The sequence below is a fragment of the Euphorbia lathyris genome, chromosome 7, assembly GCF_963576675.1.
Source record: "Euphorbia lathyris chromosome 7, ddEupLath1.1, whole genome shotgun sequence".
In the NCBI taxonomy this organism is placed as follows: domain Eukaryota; kingdom Viridiplantae; phylum Streptophyta; class Magnoliopsida; order Malpighiales; family Euphorbiaceae; genus Euphorbia; species Euphorbia lathyris.
The window spans coordinates 72,763,966-72,778,415 of NC_088916.1; the positions used below are offsets into that span (position 1 = coordinate 72,763,966).

Genomic DNA, 14,450 nt, shown 5'->3' on the forward strand with positions numbered 1-14,450 from the left:
TGACTTGTTCCGGAAAGGTTTCTTTACCTGCGACTGTACTTGATGTGAGACTCAACTCTTCTGAGGGTAGAGTTGTAATGGAGTCGAGATGAGTTTTGGCTTGCTTATGCTCGGCTTGTCAGAAAATTAACGACCTCAGTTCGAACTCAAAATCTTGTTTGTGTTTATTTTGTTCACTAGCTTTGGTTATGAGCAGTTAATTAATTCTTTTCATGAACATTGCTAGTGAGCAGTTTGTTAATTCTGTTCATAAGATTTACTCTTGAATAACTTATTAATTATGTTCATGAGTAAACTCACATTGGACTTTACTATTGAATAACTCATTAATTATGTTCATAAGCAAACTCACTAGTAAAGCTCGTAAACAAATTGCCCGCAAATGTTTATTGCGTTCCCAAACGAATGAGCTCACCTAATAGAATAATAGAAATACTATGTAGTTTTGAAACCTACAAAACTACGTAGTTTTATATATCTTGCTTAAAGAGAAATACTTATACTATTATTAAAAAAAACCCGAATCAAACTTGCTTACAAGAACATTATAATCGAGCTTTTTCATGAACTTATAACCAAACCTGCTCGCGAACTTTCAAGCCAAGTTTTACCATGCTCATGTGCTCAACTCGTTTATAAATCGAACCGAACACAACTAAGCTTTTATCAAACCGAACGCCGATCCGCTCATGAACGGCTATTCTCATCTACAGTCCTATCCGAGGGACAAGTGCATAAGAGTTCTTTTATATCTTTCATCAAATTCAAACTACATTTCTTTGACTATGAAGTTGCTTATTTGATGAATATGCTTCACTCGTCCTTCGAATTTGATTTTAGTTGTCGTGCTGCTTGCATCAAACAGTATCCTACATCTTTGGATCGGCCTAAATTATCGATTTTCATAGTGACATGCTATTCTACACAATTATTGAAGACATGAAGAAACTTTTAGAAAAGAAGAAAAACTTCTGCCAAACCCATGAAGTTGACATACTAATTCTATACACAGCTTTTATCATTTATGCAAGACTAGGGGTGGAGCAGTCCAGGGAACAGGCTCTAATTTTTAAAAAATATAACATTTTTACAGTTTTAACACGTTAGAGGCTAAACAAATTTTACCCAACTCTAACGGACTGGATTTTGAAAATTTACCCTCAATCGCACGTTAAAATTAGCCCCCCACTGTGCAAGACAGAGTAAAATTCTAGGAAACAAATTTAACAATCCAACCAATTCATTGAGTAATTGACTATATTTTGCATTAATTGATTTTGGGACTAAGGTAAAACTTAGGATCTCGGAAAAATCTAGTAATGGTTTCTACCTTTTCAGACGAAAGATCTGTATTCTCTAAAATGTACTCTTTGGATGCTTTAGCAATTGCTTCAATCGAACCAACGGCTTGAATCAGCTGAAACAAACAAGTATTCAAGCAAATTATAATTAATTCAATCAAAGTTCTCTAAGGAGGGCTTCTGAAAACCAAAATTTCCCTAAGATGCTACATCAATATTACTTTCATACCTTAATAAGTAGTTGTAGAATTATGTCATATTAACATTCTATTCATGAACTATCATAACTTGTTAATGCACAAACAACCAGACATAAGAATGTGAAGTTCACTTATGTTTAGTTTATCTCATTTACTGTGTATCAATGCTATTAAGAGGAAAGGAAGAGTTTCTGGTTGCATTAAAATGGATTTAATTACCGAATTTGCATCATGATTATCAATGCCTGTACATCAATATTACTTTCATACCTTAATAAGTAGTTGTAGAATTATATGTCATATTAACATTCTATTCATGAACTATCATAACTTGTTAATGCACAAACAACCAGACATAAGAATGTGAAGTTCACTTATGTTTAGTTTATCTCATTTACTGTGTATCAATGCTATTAAGAGGAAAGGAAGAGTTTCTGGTTGCATTAAAATGGATTTAATTACCGAATTTGCATCATGATTATCAATGCCTGTACATCAATATTACTTTCATACCTTAATAAGTAGTTGTAGAATTATATGTCATATTAACATTCTATTCATGAACTATCATAACTTGTTAATGCACAAACAACCAGACATAAGAATGTGAAGTTCACTTATGTTTAGTTTATCTCATTTACTGTGTATCAATGCTATTAAGAGGAAAGGAAGAGTTTCTGGTTGCATTAAAATGGATTTAATTACCGAATTTGCATCATGATTATCAATGCCTGGTATAGATGTAATCACTCGAAGGAAATTTTCCATCGCCTGCACAGCCTGTTTCTTCTTCACAATAAAAGTTCATCAAGAATTGAAACAAATAATTATGGAAGATCATATCACAAACACATAATATTAAGGAGAAAAGAGAATAAAATTCTACAAACTAACCTCTGTCTTCAACTTGGTCATAACATCCTGCCGCTTGCATTCTGCAGTAAATAAATTAGTTCATTCAAAACAGCATTTGCTTTTGGACATCAGCCCCTTGCACTTGGTTAAATAATCGGATTGACCCCTAAATTTTGGCCATGTCTCATTAACTTCCTAAATTTGCTTAAAATGATTTATTGACTCTCATAACTTACTCAACGTAACTTATTGGTTTCTGGACTAATACGCACTTTATCTTATCCAAATCCCTTTTGTTGTACCGAGTAGAACTTAGAAGGTTAATTATGTCATTTAAAGCAAGTTTAAGAGCTAATGAAATATCTTCAAATTTCACAGTCAATCAGTTTATTTGACCAAGCAAGTATTAAGCCATTATTTTTGAAGGAAAGATTGAAATTCAGTCATCTTTAACTTTACCTCCGCGAGAGAGAGCTATTTTGACAATTTTTTCAAATCCCATCTCTCTGTCTTGAACTGGCACAAAGGTTGGCCTGCCAAACTCCATTCCATACCTTCAACATACGCAATAACAAGCCAAATTCTTCAGAATCAGATCCACAATTTTCTGGTAAAAAAAAAAGTGTAGCTCACTTGAAGTAAGAGCGAACAAACGAATCGTTGTGCTCCTTGGTTGGAAGGCATACAACGACATAAAGGTTAGCAAACTGTGTCTTCAGCTTCTGAACTCTATATATCAGATAATTAATGTCAATTGAACAATTATTGAGCAGAGCCAAATTAAAAATACAGGAATACCTGCTGAAGATCGGCATGGCATTTTCACAATCCCAATTGGTGAACAAGATGAACGCTACAGACAATCCCCCACAGTTAAAAATGAAATCCTGCAAGTTGAAAATGGAAGTTTCATCTGACGGAGAAGATAAAATTCATATACGATAATTAAGAGACAAAGAAAGCTAATTACTGGAGAAATCGGAACAATGTTGAGACGGAAGGAATTAGCCGCTAGGAAGGAGGAGATGAAATTGATGAACGATAAATGTTGTTCATCTTTCCATTTGTTATTCATCATACAAACTCCAACATTACCTGCAAATAAATAATCGATCAAACAACATTGCTTCAACCACGCTATTTCTAGTAAAACATTCAAATCTCATACGAAATAAGAAATTGTTTGTTCAAATATATGAAGATCAGTGTCTCAACCATGTATCCTTCACTGAATACCTCAGGATCTGATCTGAGGAAGACACAGCTCTAAAACTGGATTAAACTAATGGAATCAGGATTTTTCTTTCCTTTCTCAATTCACTCAGCTATCAGAAACAAAAAGTTCAAAATCCAAGGAGCCTTAAGTATGAAGATCATTATCTCAACCATGTATCCTTCATTGAATACCTCATGATCTGATCTGAGGAAGATACAGCTCTAAAACTCGATTAAACTAATGGAATCAGGAGTTTTCTTTCATTTCTCAATTTACTCACAATCAAATAAAAAGTTCAAGATCAAGGAGCCTTAATTCATTTCTTTCAGATGCATATAGAAGTATTTCAATTCCGTCTACTTTCCAATGATTTCTGAGGAACCAAACAGATTATAAGTGTGATAAAAGCTAAGCAAGTTGTAGAGAAGCACTCATGAGAATCAGATGATTCGAGAGAAAGAAGGAACCTGAAGATGTGTGATTTGATGGATTCTGAACCGCCGGATCTCTGTAGATTGAGTTGAAAGTCGCCATAGTTGAGCTTCCGGAAGGGGAAATTGAGGCGGGAATGGTGAGATTTTTAAACTGGCGCCGTGGTGTCCTTTTTCTGTTGATAAGAAGTACGTATTCAAGTTAGAATGAGCTGGGCTACCCAATACTTATACTCCGGCCCAGCCCATTCTCCAAAATAGCATAATGTCCATTTTGAGAAAGAAACTTTGTTTGGAAAACACTTCTAAAATTAGGGTTAAATACACTTCTAAAATAGCATACTGATCTGACCAAAACGACACGGAAAAGCCACATATCGGTTATTTTTATGAAAAAGAAAATTTAAAAATTTAAATTTTGTTTTTTTTTCATAAAATTAACCAACATGTGCTTGCCAGGTGGCACATATGTGGATTCACTCAATTTATGCTGATGTGTCATCCATGTCACCATTTTGATCTCTTTTTTTTTTGAATAAATCATTTTGATCTCTTTTAATCACTAAAAACAATGAAGTGATATATTGAGATAAAATTCAAGTTCAATGATTTTATTAAGATAAATTAAAGTTGAGTGACCATTTTGAGACAACCATATAAATTAAGTGACTAATGGTGCATTTAATCCCTAAAATTACCATATTAAGTTTTTTACATTATTATTGATGAAAATACTCAATTTCATGGAGCTCAGATTAGTGATATATATTATTTTTATTCATTTAATATATATCTAAGTTTCTATTCACTGGTAGAATTCAAGCGGCCTGAAAAGAACCACCATTGCTCCTCTCTTTTCGAGAATCCAACCTATACATTCCTTACCAATGTAAGGGATAACTATCTCTCAAGCACGAGTTTAGATCCACTTCAATAAGAAAATAAAACAGAGCACCTAACTGATAGAGGACGGTTTAGTCATTGCAGTTATTAGGATATTTGTTAAATATTTAAGTAGATAATATTTGTTAAACTAATCTGTATTTGAATAGGTTAATATTCTCTGCATCTTTTAGTTGTAACCTTTCTCTCTTGTACTTTCCATATAAACCATGATGATATCACATAATACTCAGTGAGGTTTTAGTCTATTCATGGTATTAGAGCCAAAAGTGGTTTCATAAGCTTGAATCATCCTGTCTTTTTCTCAATTCCATTTTTTTCCTTCATTCACCATGTCAAACAACGACACAAATTCATCTTCCTCTAACACGAAATCACCAATCATAACACCCACCACAACCCCACTGCCGTTTTTAACCTAACCAGTTTCTTGACACAGATTTCTCACAAACTAACCTCCACAAACTACTTATTATGGAAAACGCAGCCTATGCCGCTGCTGAAGGGCCAATGGTTGGCACATCATATTGATGCAACCGAAACTCCACCGACAAAGGAGTTGCCTACTAGAGATGTTAATTCGGTGTTCAAGACTTGGGAGCAATTGGATCAACAAGTTCTCAGTCTCTTAATTTTGTCTCTGTCAGTGAGCGTTTTGCCTCAAATAGTTGGAGTCGAAATGACCCTAGTTGCGTGGAATGAACTGGTAAAAGCATATCCCACAGGATATCGATCTCAAATCAAGGACTTAAAGCATTGATTGCACAATCTCCGTCGTGTGAATGATACAATTTTGAATCACTTTTAGACTGCCAAGCACATTAGCGATCAATTGACTGCACTTCAGAGCCCTATTTCTGAAGATGATTTGGTTGAAGCTACCTTAAACGGACTCGAACCTCCTTATCGCCCGTTTGTTCGTGCATTATAGGCTTGCCTTGAGCCTATTTCATTTGATAATCTCACCGGATTACTATACAATGAAGCATGCCAATTGGCTAGAGAGGCTCCTGAACCAATTTTCACCCCTTCGACTCACTATGTTGGTCACGTCAATGGGAGGGGAAGAGGTCGATCTCATGGTAATTACTCTAGCACCTACTCCAGCCACCCATTTAACACTGCCTCTACTCATTTGGATGTTAGTTTGATGACTTGTCATAACTGTAAATGAATTAGGCACATATCCAGACAATGCCCATCACCAAAGCAAAATCGAAATACCAGACATAATTTTAGGCCACAATCTAATCTCGCAACTGTTGGTCCCGTGTGATTAGTTCCAAGGAGGGGGGGGGGGGGGTTAGGAACTAATGTAACTTTTTCGATTTAATTAATGCTGACTTAATTAATTCTTTGAATTGTTTAAGTTACTCAAGGTCAGCACGGCCGTGAATTGTAAGACAGCTTTAGTCAGATGCTGACTAGAACTGTTTTACTTGTGAGTTTGGAGTTAAGACTTAAGCTCAGCCTCCAACTCAGCACCAAGATTATTCAGTGTCAGCTTTTGTAATTTATATCCTGAGCAATTTAATCATACAACACATATATAGATATATTGAGGGAGAGTTAGAAATTACTCAGTACGACTTATCCTGGTTCGGCCTCTCCGCCTACGTCCAGTCCCCAGAATCCCTCCGGGCTTTTTAAATCCAATACTGAGCTCTTTAAAGGTAGAGCACAAACCGTTTATAAGGCAGTTGAATATGCAAGAGTACTGTCCTCTATTCGTCTACTCAACTCCTACTAAGTGCTATAACCAAACACCTAGATTTCTCTACCACTAAGCACTCAACACCGAGTACTCAGTACAACACTCTCAATATACAATTGATACAGACTTGTTCTTTTTCCGACAAAGAACACTTTAGATGATTACAAAAATCACTCTAGCTTTTACACAAGAATAGAAAGTTGGTGTAAGATTTCTTTTTGTTTTGATGTGCTTTGAACTTGTATTTTTCTCTCTTGTATTTTTCTTGTTCGATCGACAATGATTCAAGAGGTATGCTTGTCCTTTTATAGTTGTAATATGAGGATCAAATCATTTGAATTTGATTTATCCGTTGAGTCCAAAACGGCTCTTTTGGGGGACAAGATTCTGGTCAGCTTCAGGTGTGCAGGCCAATCCTGACGTCTGAATTCTACATTCGCAGGTTTGTCTTCTTCTTAGCAGGTTTCGTCATTTTGTGCCAGTTTGTCTTTTAGCAACAGAACAGTTGGCCCATTTATCTCGAAATTGGCTTTTGCGTAATTCTAATGTTTCTATTATTGGTGCAGACAGTTGTCGGACTTGTCTTTTAGCAAACGGATTTTTCATGCTGTCCTGAAGACTACTCAGCTTGACTTTGCTATTCGTTGTCTTTAATTGTTGTCAATTCATAAGCTGAGTTCTCAGCTTCTATGGTCAGCTCTGTTCTGTAAGACGATTCTTAAGAAGACTTTTGATACTGAGTTTTGTTCCACTCTGTTTTGTTGATTGACTTGAACTGTAGGCTTCTGTTCTGAAGATAGCTTTTCTTCTTTCATGCTGAGTTCCACTCTACTCAGCTTTTGCTGTAATCTTATGCTGACTTCGTCCTGTCTTACTTTTTATTTTTATTTGTATTTATATTTATACTCAACATTGAACAAACACATTAGTACAATTAAATCAAAGCACTTAAATTTAATTGTCTCTTAATCATGGATTATTTTGTCAAATCAAAATCTCGTTGGAAAGGTGTTTCAACAGCAACCACATCCACCTCAACTTCGACTGGTTGGCTTGTTCATTCGGAATATGACCGACCCGAAGCTGTTATAATATGTGATGGTAATACTCTTCCTATAACTCATATTGGACATTCTAAAATTCCACTTTCTAATTCCTCCGTTCAATTTCGTGATATACCGCATGTTCCAAAAATAGTTAATAATTTATGATTTGTTTCTTCTCTAACCAAAGCTAATCCTATCTCGGTTGAATTCTTTGCAACCATTTTATTTTGAAGGATTTGGAGTCACAGAGGGAGATTTATCGAGGAAAGAATAAAGATGGTATCTATACCATGTCCATTCCGCCATCACTACCCATCATATTCAAGCACATCATGTTTCTCTTCCGTTATAGCATGCTAGATTAGGCCATGCAAATTTCCCATTGTTAAGAAAGCCCTTTGTTTGAATAATATTCTGTTTGATGATAATAAACATCGTGGTTTATGTGATTCGTGCTGTGATAGTAAATCTCATCGTCTTCCTTTTCCTAAATCTGATTATGTCGCAAAAGGTCCTCTAGATTTGATATGTTCTGATGTCTGAGGTCCCACACCTATAACTTCTCATGATCAATATCGTTTTTATGTGTTATTTTTTTTATCACTTCAGCAAATACACATAGATATTTTTGTTGCGTTTAAATCAAAAGTTATAAGTGTGTTCATCAAATTTTGCACCCTTGTTGAGAAACATTTTCAAAGGCCTATTAAAACCTTTCAATCTAACTGGGGTGGGAAATTTCAAGCCCTTACTCAATATTTATCATCAAATGGCATTAATCATCGGGTTTCATGTCCTTATACACCAGAATAAAATGGGTGTGCTGAAAGAAAACATAGACATGTGGTTGAAACTGGCATTTCCTTATTAAATCATGCCAAAATTCCAAATTTATTCTCGACTTACGCGTTTGATTGTGTTGTTCATATCATTAATCATTTGCCTGCTTCGTCTCTTGATTATTGTTCTCCTTATCAAAAGTTGTTTGATACTGCTCATGACTATCATATGTTTCGTCCTTTTGGATGTTTATGTTATCCATGGCTTAGACCATACAATTCTAACAAACTAGTTGTTCGTTCCCGAAAATGCGTTTTTCTTGGTTATAGCAAAATTCATAAAGGATATAAGTGTTATGATTTGCTCACTGATAAAATCTTTGTCTCACATGTTGTGTTTAATGAACAAGAGTTTCCTTATTCAGAGTTATATCGTGACCATGTGTCACAAGCTAATTAGTCTACCCAACCCGTTACAGTCAAATTTCCTTCTCTCAAGGAACCTTTTACAACTATTCCTCCTAGCAATATCACTATGCCAGTTTTACAACATATTCAATCAGCAGCTCTATATGCGCTCAACCTCCAACAGTGCCACTGTCTTCTAGTCCGGTCAATCATCATCAAATAATTCCATATGCACCGCATGCTTCAAATTTGAGTGAAATTCAACATCAAATTGCGACCCTTACACCTGTTGTTCCACTCACCATCGAAATCAATAAATTTACAACAGCTTAAACACATCCCTCGCCTACTGCTATTCCAACTTCTTCACATACACCAACCTCCCCCCCCCACAATCTATAATTACACAACAGCCCTCCCTACCCACTGCCAACATAGAAACAACCACATATAACCCTACTACATCTACCAAAATTCACAAAATGGTGACACGCATACAGACCGGAAAATTAAAACCAAAGGCACATCAAACTACTATTGAGTCTAAAACCCAACCTGTTATATGCAGGCCTTATGCAAAATCTGAATGGCGCACTACTATGAGCTCTAAGTATAATGCTCTAATTGATAATGGTACTTGTGAATTGGTACCATGTTCCGAGGCTACGAATATCATTGGGTGTATTTGGGTGTTTCGAATTCAACTCAACCCTGAAAAAGACACTTGGAGAATAAGAGTCGGGCTAATTAGGTTATGAGATGCACTTAACACAAAAGATAATAATTCCATAATGAGTTTGGATATGATATTACTAGATCAAGAGGTATTTATTTCACATTTTTATATATTCATTAAAACTGTAAATATATTGATATAATTTTTAGAAAGAAGACAAATCGTATGTTCATTAGGAATAGGCATGTAGCTTTGTAAAGTTGGCATAATTTTGAAGTTCTTAATAACATGAATTTTCCCTTCATGTAATTTGCTTCAAAATTTATCAATTTGGCTTTACGGATGCTACATGAATGGTGCTACCATAATCAAAATTAAAAAAAATTATTTCAATAAATAAAATAATAGAAATAATAACAAAATAGAAAAACGTGATAATGTGTATTAATGATCCTTATATGGGTATTAATTAACATTATATTATCATTATATGAAAGGGGTGTTAATTAATTTATAAAACGTGATAGTTATAGTGTGGTATATATGAAATGAAATAGTTAAAATGAGTATTAATTAACATTATAAAACATGATAGTTATAATGTGCTATTAATTAACATTATAAAACGTGATAGTTATAGTGTAATATTATAAAACGTGCTATTAACAAAATCCAACATAACCGTACCTCAAGTTTTGAGTTTGTGAGGATGTAAATTTGTGAAGAAAACAAATCACACACTCCTTACATTATATAATACAATAAATTGTACCTGATGTTGTAAATAATACTAATACCTATTAAATATAAATTATTAATGTGTTATTAAAAATTATAATGTTAATTAATACCAAATTAATACTACACTATAACTACCACATTTTATAATGTTAATTAATACCGTACTATAACTATCACGTTTTATAATGTTAATTAATACCTCACTATAACTATCACATTTTATAATGTTAATTAATACTCATTTTAACTATTTCATTTCATATATACCTCACTATAACTATCATATGTTAATTAATATCCACATAATGATAGTTAATACACACTATCACATTTTTCTATTTTGTTATTCATTCTATTATTATTTTTGAATAAATTCATTCTATTATTTTATTTATTTAAATAATATTTTTCATTTTGATTAGGGTAGCATCATTCATGGAAACATCCGTAAAGTCAAAATTGATAAATTTCAAAGCAAATTACATGAAGGAAAAATTCATGTTATTGAGAACTTCAAAATTATGTCAGTTTTACAAAGCTAAAGGCTTATTCCTAATGAACATAAGATTGTATTCCTTCTAAAAGTTATATCAATATATTTATAATTTTAATGAATATATAAAAATGTGAAATAAATACCTTTTCATCTATCAATATCATATCCAGACTCATTATGGAATTATTATCTTTTATGTTAAATGCTTCACATAACCTAATTAGCCGGACTCTTATTCTCCGGGTGTCTTTTTCGGCAAAGAGGTGATTAATTTGGTTGAATCGAGGTTTCAATTGCAACATTGTCATACTGCATGAAAACAAATTCATTAAAAAAAAATACAACAAAATACAACAAATAAAGTTAATTTATACATTATTTAAGAGTTCAGTTTTGTAACAAATGTATAACAACTTAATCATAACTTAAACCAATAAACAATTTTTTTTTTTCAAATAACAATGCACAACATAAAACAATTAAAAAAAGAATCATATAACTCTAACAAAATCCAACATAGCCGTACCTCAAGTTTTGAGTTTGTGAGGATGTAAATTTATGAAGAAAAAAAGAATAGACTCCTTACATTATATAATACAATAAATTGTAACCGATGTTGTAAATAATAATATCTATTAAATATAAATTATTAATGTGTTATTAAAAATTATAATGTTAATTAATACCAAATTAATACTACACTATAACTATCACGTTTTATAATGTTAATTAAAAACATACTATAACTATCTCGTTTTATAATGTTAATTAATACTCATTTTAACTATTTCATTTCATATATACCTCACTATAACTATCATGTTTTATAATGTTAATTAATACCACACTATAACTATCACGTTTTATAATGTTAAAGAATGCCCCAGATTGCCCGTACTAGCTCCATTTTTTGTATAATAAATGCACATTTTTCTGTATACTCTAGACCTGTCCATGGACCGGGCCTGGCGGGCTGTTATGTAAAAATGCTCGTCCCAAGCCCAGTCCAGCCCAGCCCAGTATTAATTTAGACGGGCTCAGGTCGGATTGGACTCGGGCTTAAAAATCAAATCCAAAGCTCAATCCATATAAGCCCACCTAAAAAAATGTACATAATTTTTAATTATAAAAAATCAAATTTATACTTAAAATAAATATTTAATTATAAATATATAAATTTTCTAATTAATACTAATAAGGCGGGCCGGCCAGTGATATTTTCATATGTCCCAAGCCCGCCCAAAAAATAGGCGGGCTTTAACGGGCCTGGACCGGGATGGACCTAAGAGTAAATTTCACTGTCCAGCCCGGCCCAAGGAACACGGGCCTGGACGGGCCGGACGGGTACCCGAGCTCATGGACATGTCTACTCTAGGGATGTAAATAGGGCGGGACGGGGCAGGAAATGTATTTCCCATCCCCGTTCCTCGACTAGTCGGAGATTTCCCGTCCCCGTGAGTTAGACGGAGATCCTCATTCTCCGTTTATAGATGTTTCAAAATTTTTATCTCCACCATTTGTGTTTAAAACAAAAAAAACTAGTAAAGCCTAAAATTTTTAAGAAACAGTAGCTAATAATATCAAACATCAACAATTATTATCAAATTATCCACACCATAAAAAAATTAAAATTGAAAACTACAAATCACCTTATTAAAATGTACTTAAATCATAAAAAAAATCATTTATCATGGGAAATGATTGGGGACCCCATCAGGGATTAACGAGGCGAGGACGGGGATACCTTTCCCCATCATTGCCACAGGAAACAAAAGTATCTTCATCCCTGTCTAATGGAGATTCTTACAAGTGATTCTCCGTTCCCGTCGAAGCGGATTACCGATGGGAATGGGGAATCCCCGCCGCATTTACATCCTAGTATGCTACAGTTTTTCCTCTTAACTATTCAGGTAAACTACAACGATGCTCACCCTTATTAATATTATAATCAACAAAATTTTAGAATTGACATAAAAACCATTCAATTTTAATATTTTTAACATAAAAATAACTCAACCTTGGCTAATCTAATAACAATTAACTCTTCATTATCTAATAACAGTTAACTCTTCATTGTAGAACCGATGAAAATAACCTTCTAAGCAACTTTTTTTTTAAAGCCATTTAGATATAGTTTAATTATATGAAATAAATTGACTCTTTGAAGAGAAAAAACTCCAAAAGCAGTAATTAAAAAATTAAAACATATAGCTCAATGATAAATGTGGTTTTTTCGAAAACTTTAATTTTAAAAATTTTCTATTTTGAATTTGTGAATGCTTATTTGTCTACTTTTACAAGAGATCGTAATATTAGTAAAACATAAATTTAAGTATAGGGATAAGGTACTAAAATAGGTCTAAGGTTTTTGGGGAAGTACCAATTTAGGCTCAACGTTCAAAATACAATATAGGCTTAACGTTTACAACATAATATCAATTTAGGCTTAACGTTTACAATATAGCCTCAATTTAGGCCTCACGTACAAAATAGCACCAATATAGGCTTAACGTTTACAAAATAATACGAATTTAGGCTTAACGTTTTACAAAATATATCCAATTTAAGCTAAATGTCACAATTAAATTAACCATATTACAGTAAAACCTCTATATAGGAATACTTTATATAGGAATAATCTCTATTTTGTTATAAAAAAAACTCGGTCCCAACTTGGGCCAGTTATAAATAGGAATAACCTCCCAAACGTTAATTGTTATACACTAGTCCCACCTTTAGAAACTATGCCTCTATATAGTAATAATTATATATATATATATATATATATATATATATATATATATATTAAGAATTCAAACTAAATTATAAAATATTAAAAAAAACTATTGAAATGATCTATGAGGTGGAAACACAAACTACAACTTGAAATTATAAATATTTAGTATTCTCATTGATATTTACATTTTTCCCATAAAACTCTTCCAATTATCTATATATTGAAAACCTAAACTCTAAATTAAAATTCTAAATATTTAATTTGTTCCATTGATTCCAATTGTTATACATTATATATAAATCATGCATTCCTATGATAAAAATTTAAAATTTAATGTGTTGAGAAATTTTATTATACCAAACTCTATTTAGTAATAACCTCCCAATTGTTATACAAATAGCCCGGTCCCAAGTGTATTCCTATATAAAGGTTTTACTATATATTCTTTTCCTATTAACTTTATATGTTATCTTTTTATTTAGTTCTCTTTTCTTATTTATTATAATACAGTTAATTAGTTTTCTTGCCCATTAAAACCTTATATTTTTTTTTTCATCAACCATTCCATGACTCTTAAATTTCATGGCTCACGTAATATATGCAAACTAAAAGTAATTGAATATCCACAATATTTTGAACACTAGTTAAAATAATATTGATACATGTCAGTGTTCAAAATATTGTGGATATTCAATTACTTTTAGTAGTCATGGAATCATTTATGAAAAACAAATATAAGATTTTAATGGGCAAGAATACTAATTAATTGTATTATAATAAATAAGAATATAGAACTAAATAAAAAGATAACATATAAAATTAATAGGGAAATAATATAATATGATTAATTTAATTATGACGTTTAGCTTAAATTGTATATATTTTGTAAAACGTTAAGATTAAATTCGTATTATTTTGTAAACGTTAAGCCTATATTGATGTTATTT

The 14,450-nt window shown here is 32.6% G+C and overlaps 1 protein-coding gene across 3 annotated transcripts; it reads right to left on the bottom strand.

Annotated features, from left to right (window-relative positions):
- Nucleotides 1-1,018: 1,018 nt before the first annotated feature.
- LOC136201138 (protein PARTING DANCERS homolog) lies at nt 1,019-4,131 on the bottom strand. Of its 3 annotated transcripts, none has more exons than XM_065991722.1 (8): nt 4,040-4,131; nt 3,327-3,451; nt 3,155-3,243; nt 2,990-3,085; nt 2,816-2,910; nt 2,396-2,436; nt 2,207-2,287; nt 1,019-1,417 (listed from the first exon to the last, which is right to left on the bottom strand). In XM_065991722.1, the coding sequence occupies exons 1-8, from the start codon at nt 4,104-4,106 to the stop codon at nt 1,268-1,270; spliced, it is 744 nt and encodes a 247-aa protein (XP_065847794.1). In that variant the 5' UTR covers nt 4,107-4,131; the 3' UTR covers nt 1,019-1,267. The 3 variants fall into 3 exon arrangements, with proteins under 3 accessions (XP_065847794.1, XP_065847793.1, XP_065847796.1); XM_065991721.1 differs by having other exon boundaries at nt 2,207-2,290; XM_065991724.1 differs by lacking the exon at nt 2,990-3,085 and having other exon boundaries at nt 2,207-2,290.
- Between the last annotated feature and the right edge of the window lie 10,319 nt (nt 4,132-14,450).